Source organism: Anolis carolinensis, chromosome 1 (genome assembly GCF_035594765.1).
Source record: "Anolis carolinensis isolate JA03-04 chromosome 1, rAnoCar3.1.pri, whole genome shotgun sequence".
In the NCBI taxonomy this organism is placed as follows: Eukaryota; Metazoa; Chordata; class Lepidosauria; order Squamata; family Dactyloidae; genus Anolis; species Anolis carolinensis.
Window position 1 is genome coordinate 289,250,113 of NC_085841.1, and position 21,474 is coordinate 289,271,586.

The window sequence follows — 21,474 nt, forward strand, 5'->3', positions numbered from 1 at the left end:
TGCCAGGAGGAAGGCGGGACAAGTGGCGACTGCCCCAATCCTCCTCCTCCCCCGATCCTCGAGCTGTCTTCTTGGCATTATGCCAGGAGGAGCGCGAGACAGGTGGCGAATGAGAGTGCTCTGGAGAGCTCTCAGCCACTGCGTGCCTTCCTCGAGCTGTCCTCCTGGCTTAAGGATGGGGATGCTTGCACCATCCATATGCCAGGAGGAGGGCGAGACACACGGTGGCTGAGAGTGCTCCAGAGGGCTCTCAGCTGCTGCGTGCCTTTCTCACCATTTTTTGGCCTAAGGACAAGGCAGGCTACTGTGTCCTTCTGCAAGAGGACAAGGAAAATGAGGAGGGCCTAAGGTAAGCACCCAGTGGCTGCATCCAGCTCCTGGGCCTTAGATTGCCCATGCCTGTTCTACTCTGTAGAATGAATGCAGTTGAACAGCACTTTACCATGGCTCAGTGCTATGGAATGATGGGAAAGTTCATACAAACTACAGCCCCCGGGATTGCATTGCATTGAGCCATGGCATTTAACGCGGTGTCAAGTCTAAAACAGGCATGGGCAAACTTCGGCCCTCCCTCCAGGTGTTTTGGACTTCAACTCCCACAATTTCTAACAGCCTAGCGGCCTAGACTAGGAGAAGGGGCTGCGATTTCGGGTCAGCTGGAGCTCTTCCAAACGGGCCAAGAGTTGACCTGCGGTTCAGCCAGGACTCCCTCCAGCCGGCGCCGCCCCGTTCCTGGCTTGCGGGCGGAGCTGAGCTTCGGGCTCAAGGCGGCGGATGCAGCAGCAACAGCAGCAACAGCAGCCCGGCTCCGCCTCCGGAGAGGCTCCCGCAGCCCCTCCTGCTCTGTCCGGGCGCCGCTTCCGTCCGGCGGCCTCTGCAATAGCAAGCCATGAAGGAGGAGGAAGAGGAGGAGGAAGGCGGCCGCGGCGCCAAGGAAAGGCAGCCCTTGCTCCCGCCGAAGCCGCCGGCCCCCTTCTCTCGCCCCGCCGGGAACGGTGAGCCCTCGCCCTCGCCCTCGGGGAGCCGGGAAAGTCGGGCGCCTGGTCTCGGTGGGAAACAGGGACGGGAGTTTTCGGGGTGTGCATCAACTGCATTTCTACGCCGTGCCTCTCCCTCCGCGCCCCATTATTGGCGGAGTCCTACCTTGCAAATAGGCAGAGGGGTTCCCCTCTTCTTGCTCTGTTTCAAGGGCTGCTATATGAAAGGGGCCTCTGAGCTACACTGGCCGTGCTTGCTTTTCGGGTGACTAACCAGTTCACTCTCATAGTGCCCTTGGTTGGTCAAAAGACAAAATGCAGCTTCCAAGGTTCCTCTTGCAGGCCTTGGGTCTAGTGTCAGGTTGTCATCACTGCTCCCTGAAAAGACCACCCTGACTCCCAGTTTGGTGGTGATGAGAAGTTCTGCTGGTTAGGTGGATATAGGACCTCATCACATTACAGCTTGGATCCACTTTAAATTCACTTTGGGGAGGGGCCTTTAAGCAGCTCAGCCAGACAGGTCCTGGGCCTCACCAAACTACAAACCCCAGAATTCTGCAGGAGGCAGAAACCAGATTTATAGTGGATATATGTTCTGCGATGAGGCAGTAAGTCAGTGCCCTCTTTCCTTTACTCAGGCCATCCCTCTTCAAGGGTGTGCCTTCAATAGTTTCCAACACATTGCAACTTCAAGGTTTTTCTTGGCAATATTGGTTCAGAAGTGGTTTGCCATTAGGTTGCTGTGAGTTTTCCGGGCTGTATGGCCATGTTCCAGAAGCATTCTCTCCTGACATTTCACCCACATCTATGGCAGGCATCCTTAGAGGTTGTGAGGTCTGTTGGAAGCTAGGCAAGCGGGATTTATATAGGTATCTGTAGAATGTCCAGGGTGGGAGAAAGAGCTCTTGTCTATTGGAGGCAAGTGTGAATGTTGCAATTAATCACCTTGATTAGCATTGAAAAGACTTGCAGCTTCAAGGCATGGCTGATTCCTGAACATGGCCATACAGCCCAGAAAACTCACAGCAACCCAGTGATTCCGGCCATGAAAACCTTCAACAACACAGGTTTGCCATTGTCTTCCTCAGAGGCTGAGTGAGTGTGACTTGCTCAAGGTCACCCAGTGGGCTTTGTAGCCAAGTGAGGATTTGAACCTTGCTGTCCAGAGTTGTCTTCCAATGCTCACACCACTATGCCATGCAGGCTCCCATAGAGTGCATTTACCCCGTTGAAATATTGCTTGCTTTCTGATAGTGGCCAGTGAGGTTTTACATGACCACACTACACTGTTAAAGAGTTGGTATCCCACTTTAAATTTGATGGCTGTTTCCTGTTGAATCCTGGGATTTGCAGTTTTTGGAGGGACCTTTAAAATTCTCAGCCAGAGAGGTCCTGGGCCTCACTGGGCAAACTTCAGGTGGCGGCCACAGGATTTATAGGGCAATGCCAACTCTTTAAAGCAGGGGTCCTCAAACTTTTAAAGCAGAGGGCCAGTTCACAGTTCCTCAGACTGTTGGGCAGCCAGATTATGGTCTGAAAAAGCATGAATGAATTCCTATGCACACTGCACATATCTCATAGTGCAAAAAAAAAAAAACAACAACCAACAACAACAATATGAAATAACAATACAATATTTTAAATGAAGAACAATTTTAACTAACATAAACTTACCAGTATTTTGGCTGATGAGATAGTCAAGTTAATTAGGATTGTTGTTCTTGTGCCTTCAAGTCGTTTCAGATTGAGGGAGATCCTAAGTCTAAAGCTTAGGGTGGGGGGTGGTGGTGGTAAATAACCATCCAGCCCACAGACCGTAATTTGAGGACCCCTGCTTTAAAGTGCAGTTTGATAGTACAACACTCAGCATCTTCCAATTGTACTAGGGCCATATTGGTTGGAGGGTTTGGAGACATGTACTCCAAAAGTAAGTTTCCAAAGCTCTGTTAGGAAACATGCCTTGTTGACTGAATTTGGATTCAAGTGACTGGGGATATTGTAAAAGTTTAGCATCACTCAGGGGAGCCTTAGGTGATAAAATGAAAGACTGTGACTTGTAAAGTCCATTGTGGAGGACTTTATGTGTCACATTTAGAGTCAACAGTTGATTGTCTGTTCCCACTACAGAATCAAGGGCCAGTTCACCTATTATCACCTCAATTGTTTTCTTCATTGTTTTTCTTAATTACTTTATGTTTCTTTGTATATTGTACACAACAATGATCGCATTAGTACACTGACATTGGGTTCTTTCTTTGATAGGTTACATCATTTCAAGGTAACACAAAAGAATGTTCTGTGTGCTGGTTCAGTCATTTCACAGTGGGATAAGGTTATCCATCATAGGCTCGTTTAGGAGACAGAACCAGTTTGCATTGTTCTGGCATCAAAAAGGAACCACTGGGAAATTCAGGAGGGAACTGGTCAAGGAATTAAAGAGGAGGATTGTGAGCCATCCTCCACTTGGAAGCTGCTCCCTGAGATGTTTGGCACACCTTGTTTTAATTGCAGGACTGATCCTACTTATAGCTATGCTATTAGGCCTAGTCCTCACTTAGACAGGCTGGCACCACACTAGAACAATGGGATGGGGGATTCCACAGCAGCAATGAAAGGCTGAGCATGCTCCGTGCCCACAGAATGTAATCATCATCATCATCATCATCATCATCACCACCACCACCACCACCACCATCTTTATGTCTCCTACTCTAGCTCCCCAATAGGGACTCTGAGTGGTTAACAACATGCATACAGCAATAAACATTTAATGCCATAACGTACCGCCAACAAATAATAAGACTACCATACATTAAATAATAACACATTTAACATTGGCATCAGACAACAATGAAACATAACAGCAAATTAGACAGCACACAACTAAAGATTACATTTTAACTGAGCTATTAAAATCAGAGTTGGAAAAATTAAGATTAATAAAATTATAAAACATTACAATTTAAAAAAATTAATACCAGAGTAACAGCCATTGCCATGTTCCAATCAATTTGTTTACGCTAAATATTCCATATGTCCTTCTCTCTATATGCTTGTGAGCACAAAAAAGTTTTTAATTGTTTTTTTACAAGAGAGCAAGGAGGAAGCAGTTTTAATCTCCTTTGGGAGGGAGTTCCAGAGGTGGGGGGCGACCATGGAGAAGGCCCTTTCTCTCGTTCCCACTAGCCGTACCTGGGGCAGGTGTGGGACTGAGAGCAGGGCCCCATTTGCTGATTGCAGAGCCTGGGAAGACAAGTAGTCTGGGCCCGAACTGTATAGGGCTTTAAAGGTAATAACCAGCATTTTGTATTTTGCCCGGTAGGTAACAGACTGGTAGCCAGTGGAGTTGCCGTAACATGGGAGTGGTTCTCTTCCTGTACCTGGCTGCTGATCTTTGGACCAGCTGAAGTTTCTGAACAGTTTTCAAAGGCAGTCCCATGTAGAACACATTGCAGTAATCTAGACAGGATGTGACTTAAGGCGTGGACTATAGTGGCCAAATCTGACGTCTCAGCTGGTGCACAAGCTTTAATTATGCAAAGGCACTCCTGGTCATTGCTGAGACCTGGGCCTCCGCAGCCATGAATCCAGTATCACCCACAAGCTGTGTGCCTGTGTCTTCAGGGGGAGTGTTACCTAATCCAACTCAGGTTGCTGGAATGCAGGCTACTAGAAGTGTCACTTCACAACACTTTGATATGGAATCTTACATTTTATGTGAGATTCTGTCATCTAAATCCCCGTATAGCAGTCATTCCCAAACTGTGGTCACTTGGGGGTAATGGGCTTCAATACCAGAAGCCTCAGGCAGCTTGGCCAATGGTCAGGAATTCTGGAAGCTGAAAGCCAAAACATCTGAAGGACAAAAGTTTAGGAAGCACTACTGTATAGTCTTCCTTTCTACATCTGCTGGAGTGTGAGCCTACCTCAAGTTGTATTTGTATTCTGAAAAATATATGATTGGTTAGTCAATGGTGATGCAATGGTAAAGCAAGTCCCAAAGGAACTCTCAATTTCCTGTGCTGCATATCCTCATGTGTTTCATTCTTTGTTTCACTTTTCAATGACATATGAAAGCAAAGAGCAAGAATAAAAACACATGTTGCAAACCAGGAAGAAAAAAATGGGTATAAATGCCTTGCAAATCTAGCAGAGTAGGACACTGTCTTAGAATCATAGAATCATAGAATAGTAGAGTTGGAAGAGACCTCAAGGGCCATCTAGTCCAACCCCCCGCTAAGAAGCAGGAAATCGCATTCAAAGCACCCCCGACAGATGGCCATCCAGCCTCTGCTTAAAAGCTTCCAAAGAAGGTGCCTCCACCACATTCCGGGGGAGAGAGTTCCACTGCCGAACAGCCCTCACAGTGAGGAAGTTCTTCCTGATGTTCAGGTGGAATCTCCTTTCCTGTAGTTTGAAGCCATTGTTCCGTGTCCTAGTCTGCAGGGCAGCAGAAAATAAGCTTGCTCCCTCCTCCCTATGACTTCCCCTCACATATTTGTACATGGCTATCATGTCTCCTCTCAGCCTTCTCTTCTGCAGGCTAAACATGCCCAGCTCTTTAAGCCTCTCCTCATAGGGCTTGTTCTCCAGACCCTTAATCATTTTAGTTGCCCTCCTCTGGACGCTTTCCAGCTTGTCAGCATCTCCCTTCATCTGCGGTGCCCAAAACTGGACACAGTATTCCAGGTGTGGTCTGACCAAGGCAGAATAGAGGGGGAGCATGACTTCCCTGGATCTAGACGTTATTCCCCTATTGATGCAGGCCAAAATCCCATTGGCTTTTTTAGCTGCCGCATCACATTGTAGGCTCATGTTTAACTTGTTGTCCACGAGGACTCCAAGATCTTTTTCGCACACACTGCTGTCAAGCCAGGCGTCCCCCATTCTGTATCTTTGATTTCCATTTTTTCTGCCGAAGTGAAGTATTTTGCATTTGTCCCTGTTGAACTTCATTTTGTTAGTTTCGGCCCATCTCTCTAGTCTGTCAAGATCGTTTTGAATTCTGCTCCTGTCTTCTGGAGTGTTAGCTATCCCTCCGAGTTTGGTGTCATCTGCAAACTTGATGATCGTGCCTTCTAACCCTTCGTCTAAGTCGTTAATAAAGATGTTGAACAGAACCGGGCCCAGGACGGAGCCCTGCGGCACTCCACTTGTCACTTCTTTCCATGATGAAGACGACGCATTGGTGAGCACCCTTTGGGTTCGTTCGCTTAGCCAATTACAGATCCACCTAACCGTAGTTTTGTCTAGCCCACATTTTACTAGTTTGTTTGCCAGAAGGTCGTGGGGGACTTTGTCGAAGGCCTTACTGAAATCTAGATATGCTACATCCACGGCATTCCCTGTATCGACCCAACTCGTAACTCTATCGAAAAAAGAGATCAGATTAGTCTGGCATGACTTGTTTTTGGTAAATCCGTGTTGACTATTAGCAATGACCGCATTTGTTTCTAAGTGTTTGCAGACCACTTCCTTAATGATCTTTTCCAGAATCTTGCCTGGTATTGATGTGAGGCTGACCGGACGGTAATTGTTTGGGTCGTTCTTTTTTCCCTTCTTGAAGATAGGGACCACATTCGCCCTCCTCCAATCTGCTGGGACTTCTCCTGTTCTCCAAGAACTCTCGAAGATAATTGCCAGTGGTTCTGAAATAACTTCCGCTAGTTCCTTCAGTACTCTTGGGTGTAGCTGATCTGGCCCTGGGGACTTGAATTCGTTTAGAGTGGCCAGGTGTTCCTGGACAACTTGTTTCCCTATTTGGGGTTGGATTTCCCCCAATCCTTCGTCCATTCCATGTTGCTGAGGTTGAAGATGGCTTTCTTTTTGTGAGAAGACCGAGGCAAAGAAGGCATTAAGCAGTTCTGCCTTTTCCCTATCCCCTGTCACCATCACCCCATCTACTCCTTGCAGTGGCCCTATCGCCTCCTTTTTCTTCCTTTTTCTACCAACATAAGCAAAAAAACCTTTTTTGTTGTTTTTTATGTCCCTGGCAAGCCTGAGCTCATTTTGCGCTTTAGCCTTGCGATCCTTTTCCCTACAGGAGTTGGCTATACGTTTGAATTCTTCTTTGGTGATTTCTCCCCTTTTCCACTTCTTGTGCATTTCACTTTTGAGCTTTAGCTCAGTTAGAAGTTCTTTGGACATCCATTCTGGCTTCTTTGCACTTGTCTTATTTTTCTTCTTTGTTGGCACTGTTTGCATTTGCGCCTTGAGTATTTCACTTTTGAAAAACTCCCATCCATGCTTAACTCCCTTGTTTTTTAATATCGGCGTCCATGGAATGCCGCTCAGTAATTCCTTCATTTTTTGGAAGTCAGCTCTCTTAAAGTCCAGAATGCGTGTTTGACTTGTCTTAGTTTCAGCATTCCTTTGTATTGCAAACTGCAGGAGCACATGGTCACTTGCCCCTAAGGATCCAACCACTTCAACTGTATTGATCAGGTCTTCCACATTTGTTAAGATTAGATCAAGAGTTGCTGATCCCCTTGTTGCCTCTTCTACCTTCTGGACCATAAAATTATCTGCAAGGCAAGTGAGGAATTTGTTGGACTTTGTACTCTTGGCTGAGTTTGTTTTCCAGCAGATATCGGGATAATTGAAATCGCCCATGACTACTATATCTCTTCTTTGTGCCTGTTTGGTCAGCTGTTGACAGAAGGCTTCATCAAGTCCTTCATCCTGACTCGGAGGTCTGTAGTAGACACCCACAACAAGATCTTTTTGAGACCCGGTTCCCTTGATTCTTATCCAGATGCTTTCAAGCTGGTTTCCCGGATTACAGTCTTGCATTTCTTCTGCAACGTAACTGTTTTTGACATATAAAGCTACTCCCCCTCCTCTCCCCTTTGTTCTATTTATGTGAAAGAGGTTATAGCCCTCAATGGTTAAATTCCAGTGATGGGAGTCATCCCACCAGGTTTCAGTGATGCCTATGACATCGTATGTGTGGTGCTGTGCTAGGAGTTGGAGTTCGTCTTGCTTATTTCCCATGCTCTGAGCATTAGTGTAAAGACATGTAAGCCCCTGTGACCTCCCCTCGAACTGTTTATTTGGGATTATTGTGCTCTCTGTACTTGGTCCTTGCTGTGTTTGTGCAGCCCTCCTTTTAGCCTTTCGGCGGTTCCCTGTGGTCGTGGGTAATATAGTGTTCGCCAGGCTGTTGTTCCCCTCCCCCAGCGGATTTAGTTTAAAGTGCGCCTGATGAGGTTTGTGAGTCTGTGTGCAAAAAGATGTTTTCCTACTTGTGTGAGATGCACCCCATCGCTTGCCAGTAGTCCATCCTCTTGGAAGAGTAGACCATGGTCAAGGAAGCCAAAATGCTCCTCTTGACACCATTTTCTGAGCCAGTTATTGACCTGTACTATTTTTCCGGCCCTTGTAGAGCCATGTCCTACAACGGGGAGGAGGGATGAAAAGATCACATGTACATTATACAGTTTTAGCTTTGTTCCCAGAGCTTGAAAATCATTTGTGATCTTTTGAAAAGTATGCCTAGCGGTGTCATTGGTACCTACATGAATCAACATAAGGTGGGGAGGGTGATGGGGCTTTAGGAGCCTGCTGAGCCTCTGAGTGATATGGTGTATTTTTGCCCCCGGGAGGCAGCATGTTTCTCGAGCCATCCCATCCGGTCTGGAAATGATGGCTTCCGTTCCTCTAAGGAGGGAGTCACCTACTACCAAGACCTGTTTCCTTTGAGGATTGACAGGGTCCCTTTTGTGCAAGACAGTGTGTATGTCCCCTGAAGAGTGTTCCTGTTGAAGTGAATCATGTAGGTGTAAAGTGTTGTCCTCCTCCTCAACATCCCCAGTGCATTCATCAATGACAATCCATTGAGATACATCCGAGAGCCCATTACTCTCCCAAGGATGTTCCTGTTGCTCCTGGTCTATGATTGGGGATGGAGCATTTGCATGATTACATAAGTGTGACTGTGGTGATGCACTGTCCCTGTCAGGGCTATCCCCTGCGCATTGATCCAGGATGGTCCACTGAGTGGTATCTAAGAAACTGTGGTCCTCCACAAGATGTGTTTCCTGATTGTATGTTAATGATGTAAGAATTTCAAATCTGTTGTGTAAATGCAGCTGAGCAGAGGAGTTCTGTGGAGGCTGCCTGGTCCTGCGTCTCCTTCTATGGGTGACCTCCTTCCAAGCCTGAGGGTTGTCTACCTTTGAGTTGATCTCCCCATAAGGTTCCTGATCATGGTCTTGGTGGTGTTGGTGTGATGCAGGCTGCTGATCTACAGCAGCGTGTTGTGCAGTGTCCAAGAAGAGCTCGAGTGCCTGAATGTCCTTAAGGGTCTTAATACGGTGCTCGAGCTGTTGGATCCTCTGCTCCATCAGAGTCATCTGTTTGCATTTGGAGCAGATGTAGTTGTCTAGTTTTTGTGTGAAAAAGCGGAACATGCGACAGCTGGTGCATGTGATGGGAATGTTTTGCTTTTGTTGCATCTCTTGGTGAGCGTGGTGGCCAAGTGGGATCTTTGTACAGTTAAGTAATATGCACGCACTTTATGTGCAGACTGCAACAAACCACGTCTTTGTGTATTTGTTTATGTTGCTTTGTTTCCTGTATGTACTGCAAAGGATAGTTAGTAAAGGTGCCTTTCCTGTATGTACTGCAAAGGATAGTTAGTAAAGGTGCCTGGCAAATAAAGCTTTCCCAGAAACTCAATTAACAGGGGACAATGCCTGCTGTCAATCAACTTAAGTACCTGGCTCTCTTTCAACACACAGTCACACAACAGTTAGACTTTGACCACAGGAGCCAAGCCCAAACTCAGTTTAAAATCTTAGCCAAATCTTAGCCAAATCCTACCTGAAGCCAGGGAGCAAAAATGTCCTCCTGCTTCCTCTGCTTCTGCGAGAACCAACTGCCCTTCTGGGATCAGGCTCTGGCAGAAACTCACACTGGCAAATAAAGCTTTCCCAGAAACTCAATTAACAGGGGACAATGCCTGCTGTCAATCAACTTAAGTACCTGGCTCTCTTTCAACACACAGTCACACAACAGTTAGACTTTGACCACAGGAGCCAAGCCCAAACTCAGTTTAAAATCTTAGCCAAATCTTAGCCAAATCCTACCTGAAGCCAGGGAGCAAAAATGTCCTCCTGCTTCCTCTGCTTCTGCGAGAACCAACTGCCCTTCTGGGATCAGGCTCTGGCAGAAACTCACACTGGCAAATAAAGCTTTCCCAGAAACTCAATTAACAGGGGACAATGCCTGCTGTCAATCAACTTAAGTACCTGGCTCTCTTTCAACACACAGTCACACAACAGTTAGACTTTGACCACAGGAGCCAAGCCCAAACTCAGTTTAAAATCTTAGCCAAATCTTAGCCAAATCCTACCTGAAGCCAGGGAGCAAAAATGTCCTCCTGCTTCCTCTGCTTCTGCGAGAACCAACTGCCCTTCTGGGATCAGCAGGAATGGAGCAGACCTGTTGAAAGGCGCTGGCTCTTAAAACTCTCTTCGGAGTTTAGGGGATAATGCTGAAAAAAAATGAGTCTGTCAGTTTCATAGTAAGTGAGATTGCCTGACGGTTTCCAGTAAAATGGAGCAAAACTGATTGTGGTAGAAAGTATTCCCTCAGGAAAAAGAAAAAAAAAGCACCTAGATCAAAGCAGCTTTAAAGTTAAGTTTCAGAGTCTTAAGGTCATCTCAGAACAGATTGATACCTACTGACATTCATACAAAATAGCTGATGTCTGCTGCTAAAAGCAAAGAATCTAGCTCCTTTTTTGGAAGCTTTTAAACAGGCTGGATGACCATCTGTGGGGGGTGCTTTGATTGTGCTTTTTCCTGCATGGCAGGGGGTTGGACTGAATGGCCCATGTGGTTTCTTCCAACTCTATGATTTTATTATTCTAGCTGTCAGTTGTATTTGTTAGTTACATTTATTCACTATATTGAGTCCTAGTTTGAGGGTAAAGGTGAGGTTTAAATAAAAAAAATGATGAAGTCCCTAGGGGTTTATAGGTCAGTTTTTGGAATTTTTATCTCCAGTGGTACATCAAAGTGAGGCAGAGAGTTCAGAGTCATTCAGGTTTCGGTATCCTTTTTGTAAATTATTTTGGATTCTGCAAAATATTATATGCTGTGTTTATATATATGTGTGTGTGTGTGTGTGTGTGTGTGTGTGTATAATGTTATGAGCACTGGCATGGTATAGTGTAGTGGTTTTCAACCTGGGTTGTTTTTGGCATACAACTACCAGAAATCCCAGCCAGTTTACCAGCTGTAAAGTTGAAAGCCAAAAACATCTGGGGACCCCAGGTTGAGAACCACTGGTATAGTGCTTTTGGCATTAGGCTACAACTCTAGAGACCAAAGGTTTGATTCCCCACTTGGCAATGAAAACCCACTGGGTGACGTTGGGTGAGTCACACACTCTTATCTCCATACAACTCAACAATAGATTTACTATACAATAGTCATTAATCAGAAACAACTTGAGGGCGCACAACATCATCATCAACGACAGCAACTAATATATCAGATTAGCAACTGCTAGTATTTTCATCTTAACTTTTAGATGATTCATTCTTGGGATCATTCTCAGTTCCATACTTTGAGATGTCACTTTCTCGAAATCTTTGCTCTGCATACAAATCCACTCACAAAACTGCTTTTATTCACTAATGTGCTGTTTGGAAATCATTTTGTATATGTCTCTAGGAATATTGACGCTGAGGTGGAGACAGATATCATGTTTTTGTGTTAGTGTGGGATTGCTTTTGAAGTTCCTCACTGCATTCAGTTGAAACATATCTACGAGTTTTGTTACAGTTACAAAAGGCAGATTGCATAGAGCCTGTTAGCTGCTGCCAATTAAATATATATAACTCTGCTCCAACCCACACAAGACTTCAGAGCTTATTTTGTACTTACAAATGTTTCTGTGTAAAATATTAACTAGGCCTATGAGATATGATGTTTTAAAAAGCCAGACCGCTTAAAAACAGCAAAGTGCCAGATGGATGACTGAGTCAGCATTTGCTTTGCGGGTCTGCACACCTGTCACTTCAAACACTGAAATGGGAGCTTAATTGAGTGGCACTAGGGAGCATTGGCTGAGAGTGAAGTTTTATCTGAAAGGGGGGTGAGGGCAGTATGTGTGTGTGTGAGTCACATTGGAAGATGTGGAGGTGTATGAAAGCCTCTGTTGAGGATGATATTATCATGACATTTAGTAATGTTGTCTATAATAAAGGATAAACAAACCAGTTTCTCTTCAAAAGGATACTGGATATGTCCCAGCCCTGTGGAGTTCATAACTAGCCAATTTCTGTGCAAAAGCCATACTAGATGTATCAAGTAATAGAACAAGCTCTGTACTGATGAACTGTATGGTTGATGTCATAGTTTTTTCTGTTCTAGACAACACAGACAAAGACTGCTGCTGCAGACTGCCTGTTAGCAATGGTTTTACTTAGCATATTTGTAGTAGTTAGTTATACTGATCTTGGTTTTCAGTGTAAATATTGGGAGGTGTGTGATCAAAGTTGGCACATGACATCAATAAATCAAGTTGACTCAGATTTATGGCAACCCTATCCTAGGGTTTTCTTGGAAAAAGCTTATTCAGGGGAAATTTGTCATTTCCTTCCTCTAAGCTTGAGAGAGTTGACCACTCGGTTTTTCATGACTGAGTAGGAATTTGAATCCAAGCCTTCCAGAGCTATACCATCTAGCTCTCATTCAAAATGAGAGGCTTTTATACTTGACATAATTATGCTTTTGTCTTGTCCCACATTCGGTTTTTGGTGTTCAGCATCTAGTCATTACAGGTAACCAAATGTGTACTTTTATATTTCAATGCTGTTTTGAAATTGTACTGTTCATTTTATGATGTTATACTTGAATTGTCTAACACAGGATAAGATTAACTGAACATAAGGCTCGTTTGACAACAAGACTTGGACACTTTATCTGATAATTGGCAAAAATGTGTGGCTAGAATCCAATAGGATTCATTTGATAAAGCTTTTTCTCTCAGTGAAACTAGGAAGGGACATTCCAACCCAATTTGAGGCAGAGGTCTGAGAAATCCTTCAGCGCAGATTTTCAGATGGCATGAAAGGCTGCATCAGGGAGGGGAAGATTTGAACATCTTGTGCTAACTAGCAGGTGCCTGTTAACATGAAGTTGGATGTAGACCTGTGTCAGTTAATACAATGTATCACCTCCGTAAAACATTAAATGGGGAAAAACTTGTGAAAAAGTGTCCTTAATCACAGTTGTTTTAAAATGTGTTTTAAAGTATTTTTTCACCTAAGGCAGTCATCAATTAAATTAATTACATGGCATACATTTCTAGTAAGCACGAGAAAACATTGCAACATGAACACAGTTGGCCCTCCACATTTATGGGTTTAACTTTTGCAGATTTGGTTATTTGTGGCTTTGAGGAATTTCTAGGACCTCTAGTGTGACTCTAGGCTCAGTATCTCCCTAGGCATCTCTAGGTCCAGAGTGATTTAGAAATTATTAGAGAGGTGGTATCTTGGGTTAAAAAGTGTTATTGAACTAGGGGGTTTCCCACTTTTGTAAAAGTGGAGGACCAAACCAGTGTCTTGTCAGTAAGGATTTAAAAAACTTGGAACTAGATCTAGATAAGCCAGATGTGTTCCTATGTTGGATGACATTATACTCCCCCTGAAAACCCAGGTTGAGCTTGGTTGTACTTCAGGGCTCCGTCTTGAGCTGCATGTCCAGGTTTCAACAGTGGAACAATTTAAATGAGTGTGCCATCCATGCCCATTCCTAAAAATGTCAGATCTGGCCACTGTGACACAAACCCTTATATCACAACTGGGTTAATGGAATAATGAAATAGTGGAATTCTATGTGTGCTTGAAAAATATTCAGAAACCTCTGTTGATCCATGCTACTGTGGCCAGATTGCTGACCAGTTCTGATTATGGTGGGGTGGGATGGGGAATACTTGTTGCTAAGTATTCACTGGTGATTTTTTGGGGGGAGGGGTACATTTCAGAGTGCTATTTGTGACCTGTAAAGCCCTGTAGGACTTGGGTGCAGACTGCTTAACTAACTATTTGTCCAATGAGCCTGCTTGATTATTGAGTTCTTAAGGGAAATACTGGATTTACTCAAGGCTAATGCACACCTTTTTTTTTTGGCTAAATTGCATCACCAAAATTGAGGTGCACATTAGATTAGAAGGTGCATTAAAATTGAGCACATAAACCTTCCTGCACCGTTGGACCTGTTGTCAAGGAGGAAAGCAGCAGAATGCAGGGAGGTTTTGAAGGCTTTGTGAATGAGGCCAATTAGGAAGCATCACCCCTTTGTCAGGCCAAGACTGGCAAAGGAATAACTCTCAGGCAGCAGTCGAAGCTGAGGTACCTCTAGGTACCTCTAGGCATCTTGGTGGCAGGTGCTTCCAAATACAAAGTCCAAGGAAGGGGTGGCCTTATCTCCCATGCACGTCAGTCTAGAAAGCGACATCCCAGACACCATGAAAGGGCTGTGGAGCAGGAGATGGTGGCCAGGGATGGAGGAGGGACAGGTTGTAGTGGCCATGAAAGAGCTGGTAGAAAGCCAGCTTCTCACAGTTCCCAACTGACCTCATTCATGTGGCCTTCAAAATCAAAGGGTAGGTTTTGAATGTCTCATGAATTAGGCCAGTTGGGAACTGCATGAGGCTGGTTGATGGAGCTGCACGGCTTCCCACCAGCTTTTTCACAGCCATCACCAGCTTCCCATCAGTTTTTTCACAGCCATCACCAGCTTCCCACCAGCCTTATTGCAGCCACTGCTGGCTTCCTACCAAACCACCACCATGCATTACATTCAACAGCAAATCTTTTTTTTTTTTTTGGTAATGTGCACCTATGTCTTTTCCATGGAAGACTATGCTGCCCATTCCTGTTCCTCTGCTGGAAGATTTAGGCAGGTTTTTGGCCATCAGTTGACTGCTGTGAGAGGGCCATTTTAATGGGGGCATCATGTCTTCCACATTTTCTGTTAGCTTATTTAATTGTTCAAAACTGTTTTTGACATAGCTGGTTTTTAACTGAATCACGTTGTAAGCTGCATAGGACCTAGCACTAGGAGAAGAGCAGGATATAAAATAAATAAATATAAAAACAAACAGTAATACTTAGTCTTAAGTTTTTGTTAGTTATTGGCTAGGTAAGGGATTAGGTTTCTCCTCCTAACTGGTGTTTTGTGTTTTTAGTCTCTGTTAGTTTGTTTATCTTAGTTTGCTTCTCTTCTTGCTTTGTTCTCTTCAGCAAAACATACTTATAATTTAAGACATCAGAGTTTTAATTTTTTTTAAAAAACATGGTAACAGTATTGATGAGAACACAACAAATGACAGTATTACTTTGAATCTTTCAGTTAAAGATGACCATGAGCTCTACTTCAACCAAGCTGTAGTATTCATTGAAGATGCCATTCAGGTAATTTTGGCATATATTTTCTCTACTGGATTGTAAACAAGACACAGAATTGTTGCTTTTATTTGTTACTGTTTTTAAAGATGGAACTCATCTTTAAAAAGATAACTCATTAGGTTATTTGTTATATTGTTTTGTTACTTTCTGTTCCTTCTCTTCTGGGGGAAGGGGGTGTAAAAACAACAACTCAAAATGCCTCCCAAGAAACAAACAAAATTAATAACTAAATATTGTTTGTTATACTGGGTGAGCAACAGTGTTACTTGTCATTATGTTACAAAAAAAATATGTTGTTTCCCCTTGTTAGCAGATATAAAGTAGTATGTTGCAGGCAATGTCATTAATTATAACATCACTATTTCTGATTTGTTTATAGATTCTGCACCTTGTCGTAGCAGATTGCCTTCAATGCATTTCAGATCTTTGGAGAACAGTGGCTATTTGATTCTTATTCATGTCACTTCTAAATATTTTTTAATATCAGAACATTGAGGATCAATGCAGATACTTTGCCTTGATTTTCTTTAGGAACTCTTTTTAGATAGTAGACTGTAATAAAAAAATCCCAAAGATAGCAATAGAATTTTTAATCTATCTAGCTTTATGTACATGTGGTGGGATAGGGCACTTTTCAGATGGACTGTACTGGTCTTAGCTGTCAACATACAGCATTTCAAATAAAGATTACTCCTCCTCTGTTCTTGTAATTAGCTGTAGTAAAGCTAACTATATACTTGTTTTGTATTTACTGGGTATATGCTTTGGCTCTGACTTTCCTAATCATTAGTAGGCAATGCTTTCAATGAGTCAGAGGTGCCTAACTAATTTTAAATGACTTTGCTTCCACATTTGAGAAACAGAATAAAATGTAATGCTTGAATTTACTTCTCTGTCTTTCACCTTTCTAGTATCGTTCCATAAATCATCGTGTGGACTCGAACTCTTTGTGGCTTTATCGATGGTATTATTCAGAAGTCTGCCAAAGGTGAGAAATGGGGTGTGTGCGTGCTGTAAACCATTACTATCTCTGATGATCACAGCCATTTCCCTTTTGTAGTTCTGTAAATCTTTGCATTTCTTTATTGCTTTCCCTTTTTTGCATTTCTCTACACATTTGAAAATACCCTATAACACAGCTTTTGTTTTGTCCTCTGTTATCCTTTGCAGCGGGAGCCCCGGTGGCAAAGTGTGTTAAAGCACTGAGCTGTTAAACTTGCAGACCGAAATCCCGGGAGCGGAATGAGCGCCCGCTGTTAGCCCCAGCTCCTGCCAACCTAGCAGTTCGAAAACATGCAAATATGAGTAGATTAATAGGTATCGCTCTGGCAGGAAGGTAACAGCACTCCATGCAGTCATGCCGGCCACATGACCATGGAGGTGTCTATGGACAACGCTGGCTCTTCAGCTTAGAAATGGAGATGAGCACCAACCCCCAGAGTCAGACATGACTGGACTTAATGTCAGGGGAAACCTTTACCTATCCTTTGCAGCTGTTACACTTGCATATAAATACTGCTACAGAGGGAAGCCCAAGCTTCCAAACCCAATGGGGATCTGTAGTTGATATTTGTTCATGGGCAGCATTCCACCAGCAGACACAACTCCATTGGAGAAAGAGGCTTCATGTTAAAAGTATATGTTGTGACCACAAATATCATTGGTGACCTCAGATACAACAATATCTGAAGAACCCTTCTAGATTAAACCACAAGCCTGCTAAATGTCAGTAATGTATGAGGGATAATCTAATTCCTCACATTAAAAATAAATAAATACAGATGGACCATTGAGCAGTGCAACATTTCTTCAACCATGGGGAAGCTATTGTGACAATACTGTGCTGATGGGCATAATTGTAATAATGTCATGGCAAGTCATTCTGCTTTTGGTATCCTCATTTCTCCTTGCTTCTGTTCATGAAAGACACTCTCTACTACTGACATATCATCTTTAATATCCTGAGATATGCATTATTAACCTGTATGTAACCTAACTAATATTTGAGTGAGAATATTCACCTGGTAGAGATCCAACCAGCAGAAGAAAGGGAGGTGGGTTTAACTTGTTCATCTTTCCCTCTGCATCTCAGTACAGACTCCTGTAGTTTGTCCTGTCTGGTTTCTGCATTATCTAGCTACTGCCAGCAAAGTGGTTGGAATAAAGTCCTTCATTGCTTTCTTTTGCTAAAAGTCCTTGGGTCTATAGGGCTATCATCCATTGCTTTGTAATGGCAAAAAGAAGCATTGAGTTTGGTTCATAGGTGCTTTTTTAATGGCTCAGTTTTGATTGCTTCTGCTAATAAAGCAATGGATTGTTTGAATACACATTTCTTTTGGCCAACCTTTTCAGTTCCCTTCTTGTTTAATTCACACATTTGTGTTCTCTTTCCTCTGAAGGATCTTGATTGTTACCATTACCCTAATCTTGATCCTTGCTTTCATCGAAAAGCCTTCTTCACTAACTGTCACATCAGATGTACGATATCGCTCGGAAGCCTGGGAGCCTCCTTGTGGCCTCACAGAGAGCATTGAACTGCTTTGCTTCGTTGTCTTTATAGTGGATGTTTCCGTGAAGGTTAGTGAGTCCTAAAGTATATATTTAAAGCCATTTATGTATATAGTCAGCCCTTCACGTTTGTTTGTTTTGGCTCTTACAGATTAATTGATATGCTTTCCTAAGGAGACTTTGAAATGTTTTCTCGGGTAAAAAAAGAGTATTTTTGTGACTTTCCCACTTTTGTGGAGTCCTGCGCCCCTAAACCAATTAAAGTGGAGGGGCTGCTGTGTGTATAGTTAACAAGTACATATGTTTTCCTCCTTTCCTTCAGTGAGCATAAGTTAATACACAGAGTTCTCCTACTTCACAACTTATTCTCACAATTCTTCAAGTTAGTTTAGAGAAGAGAGTTGCATTGCCCAAATCACCTAGGCCCCTTCCACACAACTGAATAAAATCCCACATTATCTGCTTTGAACTGGACTATATGGCAGTATGGACTCAGATAACCCAGTTCAAAGCAGATATTGTAGGATTTTCTGCTTTGATATTCTGGGTTATATGGCTGTGTGGAAGCCCCTCCCCCCCAGTGAGTTTGAAGTTCAGTGTGGACAGGAATCTGGACCTCCAAAGTTCCAGTCCAATATTGTAACCACTATATTACATGGTATCATTAAATGATTTATTGATTGTTAACTGCACCATTACCATTCATGGTTCCCATGAACTGTTAGGCTGATGCAGTAGCATGAGTTGATACTGTTATATTGTTAGCAATCACTGCTACCAAATGTGACACACACTGCAATAGGCTTTGGCATGAGACCATACCTCCAGCAAAGTCATTGAATGGAATTGTATCTCTTGTTTTCTTCCCAGTCACACATTCCTGTGCGGTCATTCTGCTACAGTGATTTTGAAGAAATTTCACAAACACACAGAAGTACAGCCACTGTGAATTTTGTGCAGAATAAATACTGAATTACAAAAATACTCATTCATTACTCCAGAATGTAAGAGTTTTCTTACATTCGACAAACACATTTTCAAATCTTTTTCAAAGTTCTTTTCACCCCTATTCTGTTGTTTCTCTGATCAGGGGTGGGAATCATATAGCCTTCCAGATATTGTTGAACTTCATCTCCAGGCATTTGTTATCATTGAATAAGCTGGCTAGAACTGTTGGGATATACAGGCCAATATGAATCTCAGTCCTATACTAATGAATTTAAAGCGAAAAATGTAGTAAGTTTATCTTCTGTGATGTTTATTGTGAAGTTCAAGATTGAGTGCTAGTAAAGTACTTGGAAGATCTATTCTCTGTAATGACTCTGTCAACTGGTAACCAGATCTATACAGTTCAAAGTCTTTGTGACTAATCACATGAGATTGCCCTTCCTAGTACTCAGAGCACAGAAAATATTGTGTCTGTTGAATTGTCAAGCCAACAGTCATCCTGGCTATAGGATTGTGCAAGTAGGTGGTCCTACAATGGACTCATATTTGAGTAACGGACAAATTTCAATACAATTCTGACACAGGGCACTTGGAATGGATAAAATGGTTTACCTGAAAATTTATCACTTAAGTGATTCTTCAAATTTTACATTGGTTGTTTGTCTATTTTCAGAAAAGGCATATATGTAATAGAATTTATGTTGCAGTGGTCTCACTGCTTTTCAAACTTGCATTGTCTCATCAGAGTTACCTCATAGGATGGGAAGGATTTCGGAAAACCAAGTGGCTGATGGCATATATCCTGGTATTAGTGGTCTCCCTTGCAGACTGGACAGTCTCCCTGAGCTCTTCCTGTGATGAGGTAAAGTGTGTGTGCTTGTCTGTTTGTGAGAAAGAGATTGAGTAAGACTCAGAGACTGAGAGACAAAGCAATTAGATCAGAGGCTGAATGAAGTTGAATGGATTGAAAAGTATTCAGGAAACAAATTGGGAAAATAGTGGTCTCATTTATTTGTTAAATGTCCTATTAAAATAATAGGCAGTAAAACTTTTGGCAGTACAGGCATAGGGAAGGGCTAACACCTCTGTGGTATTTGTTTTACTGTTTGTCCCCCCTTCAGAAGATTTCACCTCACTTTCTGTCTCTTTGATCATTGAATTTTGAAAAATTTGACTTGTTATGGAAAGAAGGATTAGTGAGAAAGCTTCAGATTTTTTTACTACAACAACAACAATAACAATAATAATACTTTTATTTATATACCCCTCTATCTCCTCGAGAGAACTCAGGGTGGTTTCCAACATGTGTACAAAAATGGTTAATTGTTAGAAAACATCATATAGCAACTTGAACATAGCAAACATAATATGACAACAACATAATAAAAACTAAAAACAGATCAGTTGAAATGGACACATAACTCTTTCAGGAGTGAATTTTCCCTCTGATGAGTACATTTTTCTCACTACCTGTTGTCTCACCCTATTCTTAACTATGAGTCATTTGTAACTCAGGGACTGCATGTATTAGGTTTGTATTAGGTATCATCTAACCCACATGATCTTCACTTAGATCTCTCTTTTCTTACCATTGTTGAAATGGGTCTGCATAAACTAGACACATCCAAGAGTATCTGAAGCCACCTGTGTGTGTGTGTGCATGTGAAGCGATAATGTGAAAACTCATTCCTTTGTTGGGTAGCCTTTGTTATTCAGCGGAAAACTAAAGTTACTAAGAAGTCACCACATGGTAACATGTTCTTCTCTTCCCATGTGTTGTGGTCACTTTTTATAGAGACAGAAAGCCATAATGTGAAGGAAGTTTATACTGTGATTGTTTTTTCAGGCCATGCTGAAGTCCTTCCGTTTACAAGAAAACTTTATCATGGGAGAATGGCAGGTGAAAATTAATCCTGCAGAAGCCTCTTCCCAATTGTAATAAGCCCATTTTGTGGTTCAGGGTTTCCTGAGCAGGAGCATGCACCTCTGATGATAGTTGTTAAAATAGTCCTTTCTATTCATTGGTTCAATTTATTTTCTTTAGGTATTGATATATAATTATTGGCCTTTATCTCATGTGGGAAATCAATTTTTTTTTGGGGGGGGACTTCCTTTTTCTGCTAACCTCCTGCATGTTCAGTCCATTAACAAGTGCCTCACTAAATGATGGTTTCCTCTTCTCTTGACTGAGAGAACAATCCTGTGGTCCCTGAAGTGATAGGACTGAGGAGTTGTCTCATCAACCTGTGGGTCTCCAGATGTTTTGGCCTTCAACTCCCAGAACTCCTAACAGCTGGTAAACTGGCTGGGATTTCTAGGCCAGAACACCTGGGGACCCACAGGTTGAGAACCACTGACCTAGAGGGCATTTTGGGCAAAAATAGATTGTACGGTCATCTGTCCACATTTGCTGGGTCAGAGATACAGCACCCCCATGAAAGTAAAAGGCAGTGAATAAAATGGCTATTTTTATTGTGTTTTTTATCTGTTGGTATTACAAAAATCTCAAGCTAAGCCAAGAATTGCACTGGAGGACCTAGAGAATCCTGCAGGATTTTCCCAGCCACTCTGGAGCTTTCTGTGGCTATTTTCCTTGATGAGACCAACATTTTT

General features: G+C 42.8%; 1 protein-coding gene across 2 annotated transcripts in view; it reads left to right on the forward strand.

Annotated features, from left to right (window-relative positions):
* Window positions 1–751: 751 nt before the first annotated feature.
* tpcn2 (two pore segment channel 2) overlaps window positions 752–21,474 on the forward strand; it is a 48,084-nt gene continuing 27,361 nt past the window's right edge. Inside the window, exons 1-6 of one of the 2 annotated variants that reach the window (XM_008106043.2) lie at window positions 752–995; window positions 15,350–15,411; window positions 16,317–16,393; window positions 17,805–17,982; window positions 19,607–19,723; window positions 20,708–20,761. In XM_008106043.2, the coding sequence (XP_008104250.1) occupies window positions 890–995; window positions 15,350–15,411; window positions 16,317–16,393; window positions 17,805–17,982; window positions 19,607–19,723; window positions 20,708–20,761 (594 nt within the window). In that variant the 5' untranslated portion in view covers window positions 752–889. The remainder of the gene's footprint in view (window positions 996–15,349; window positions 15,412–16,316; window positions 16,394–17,804; window positions 17,983–19,606; window positions 19,724–20,707; window positions 20,762–21,474) is intronic. The other variant, XM_008106048.2, reaches the window with a different exon arrangement.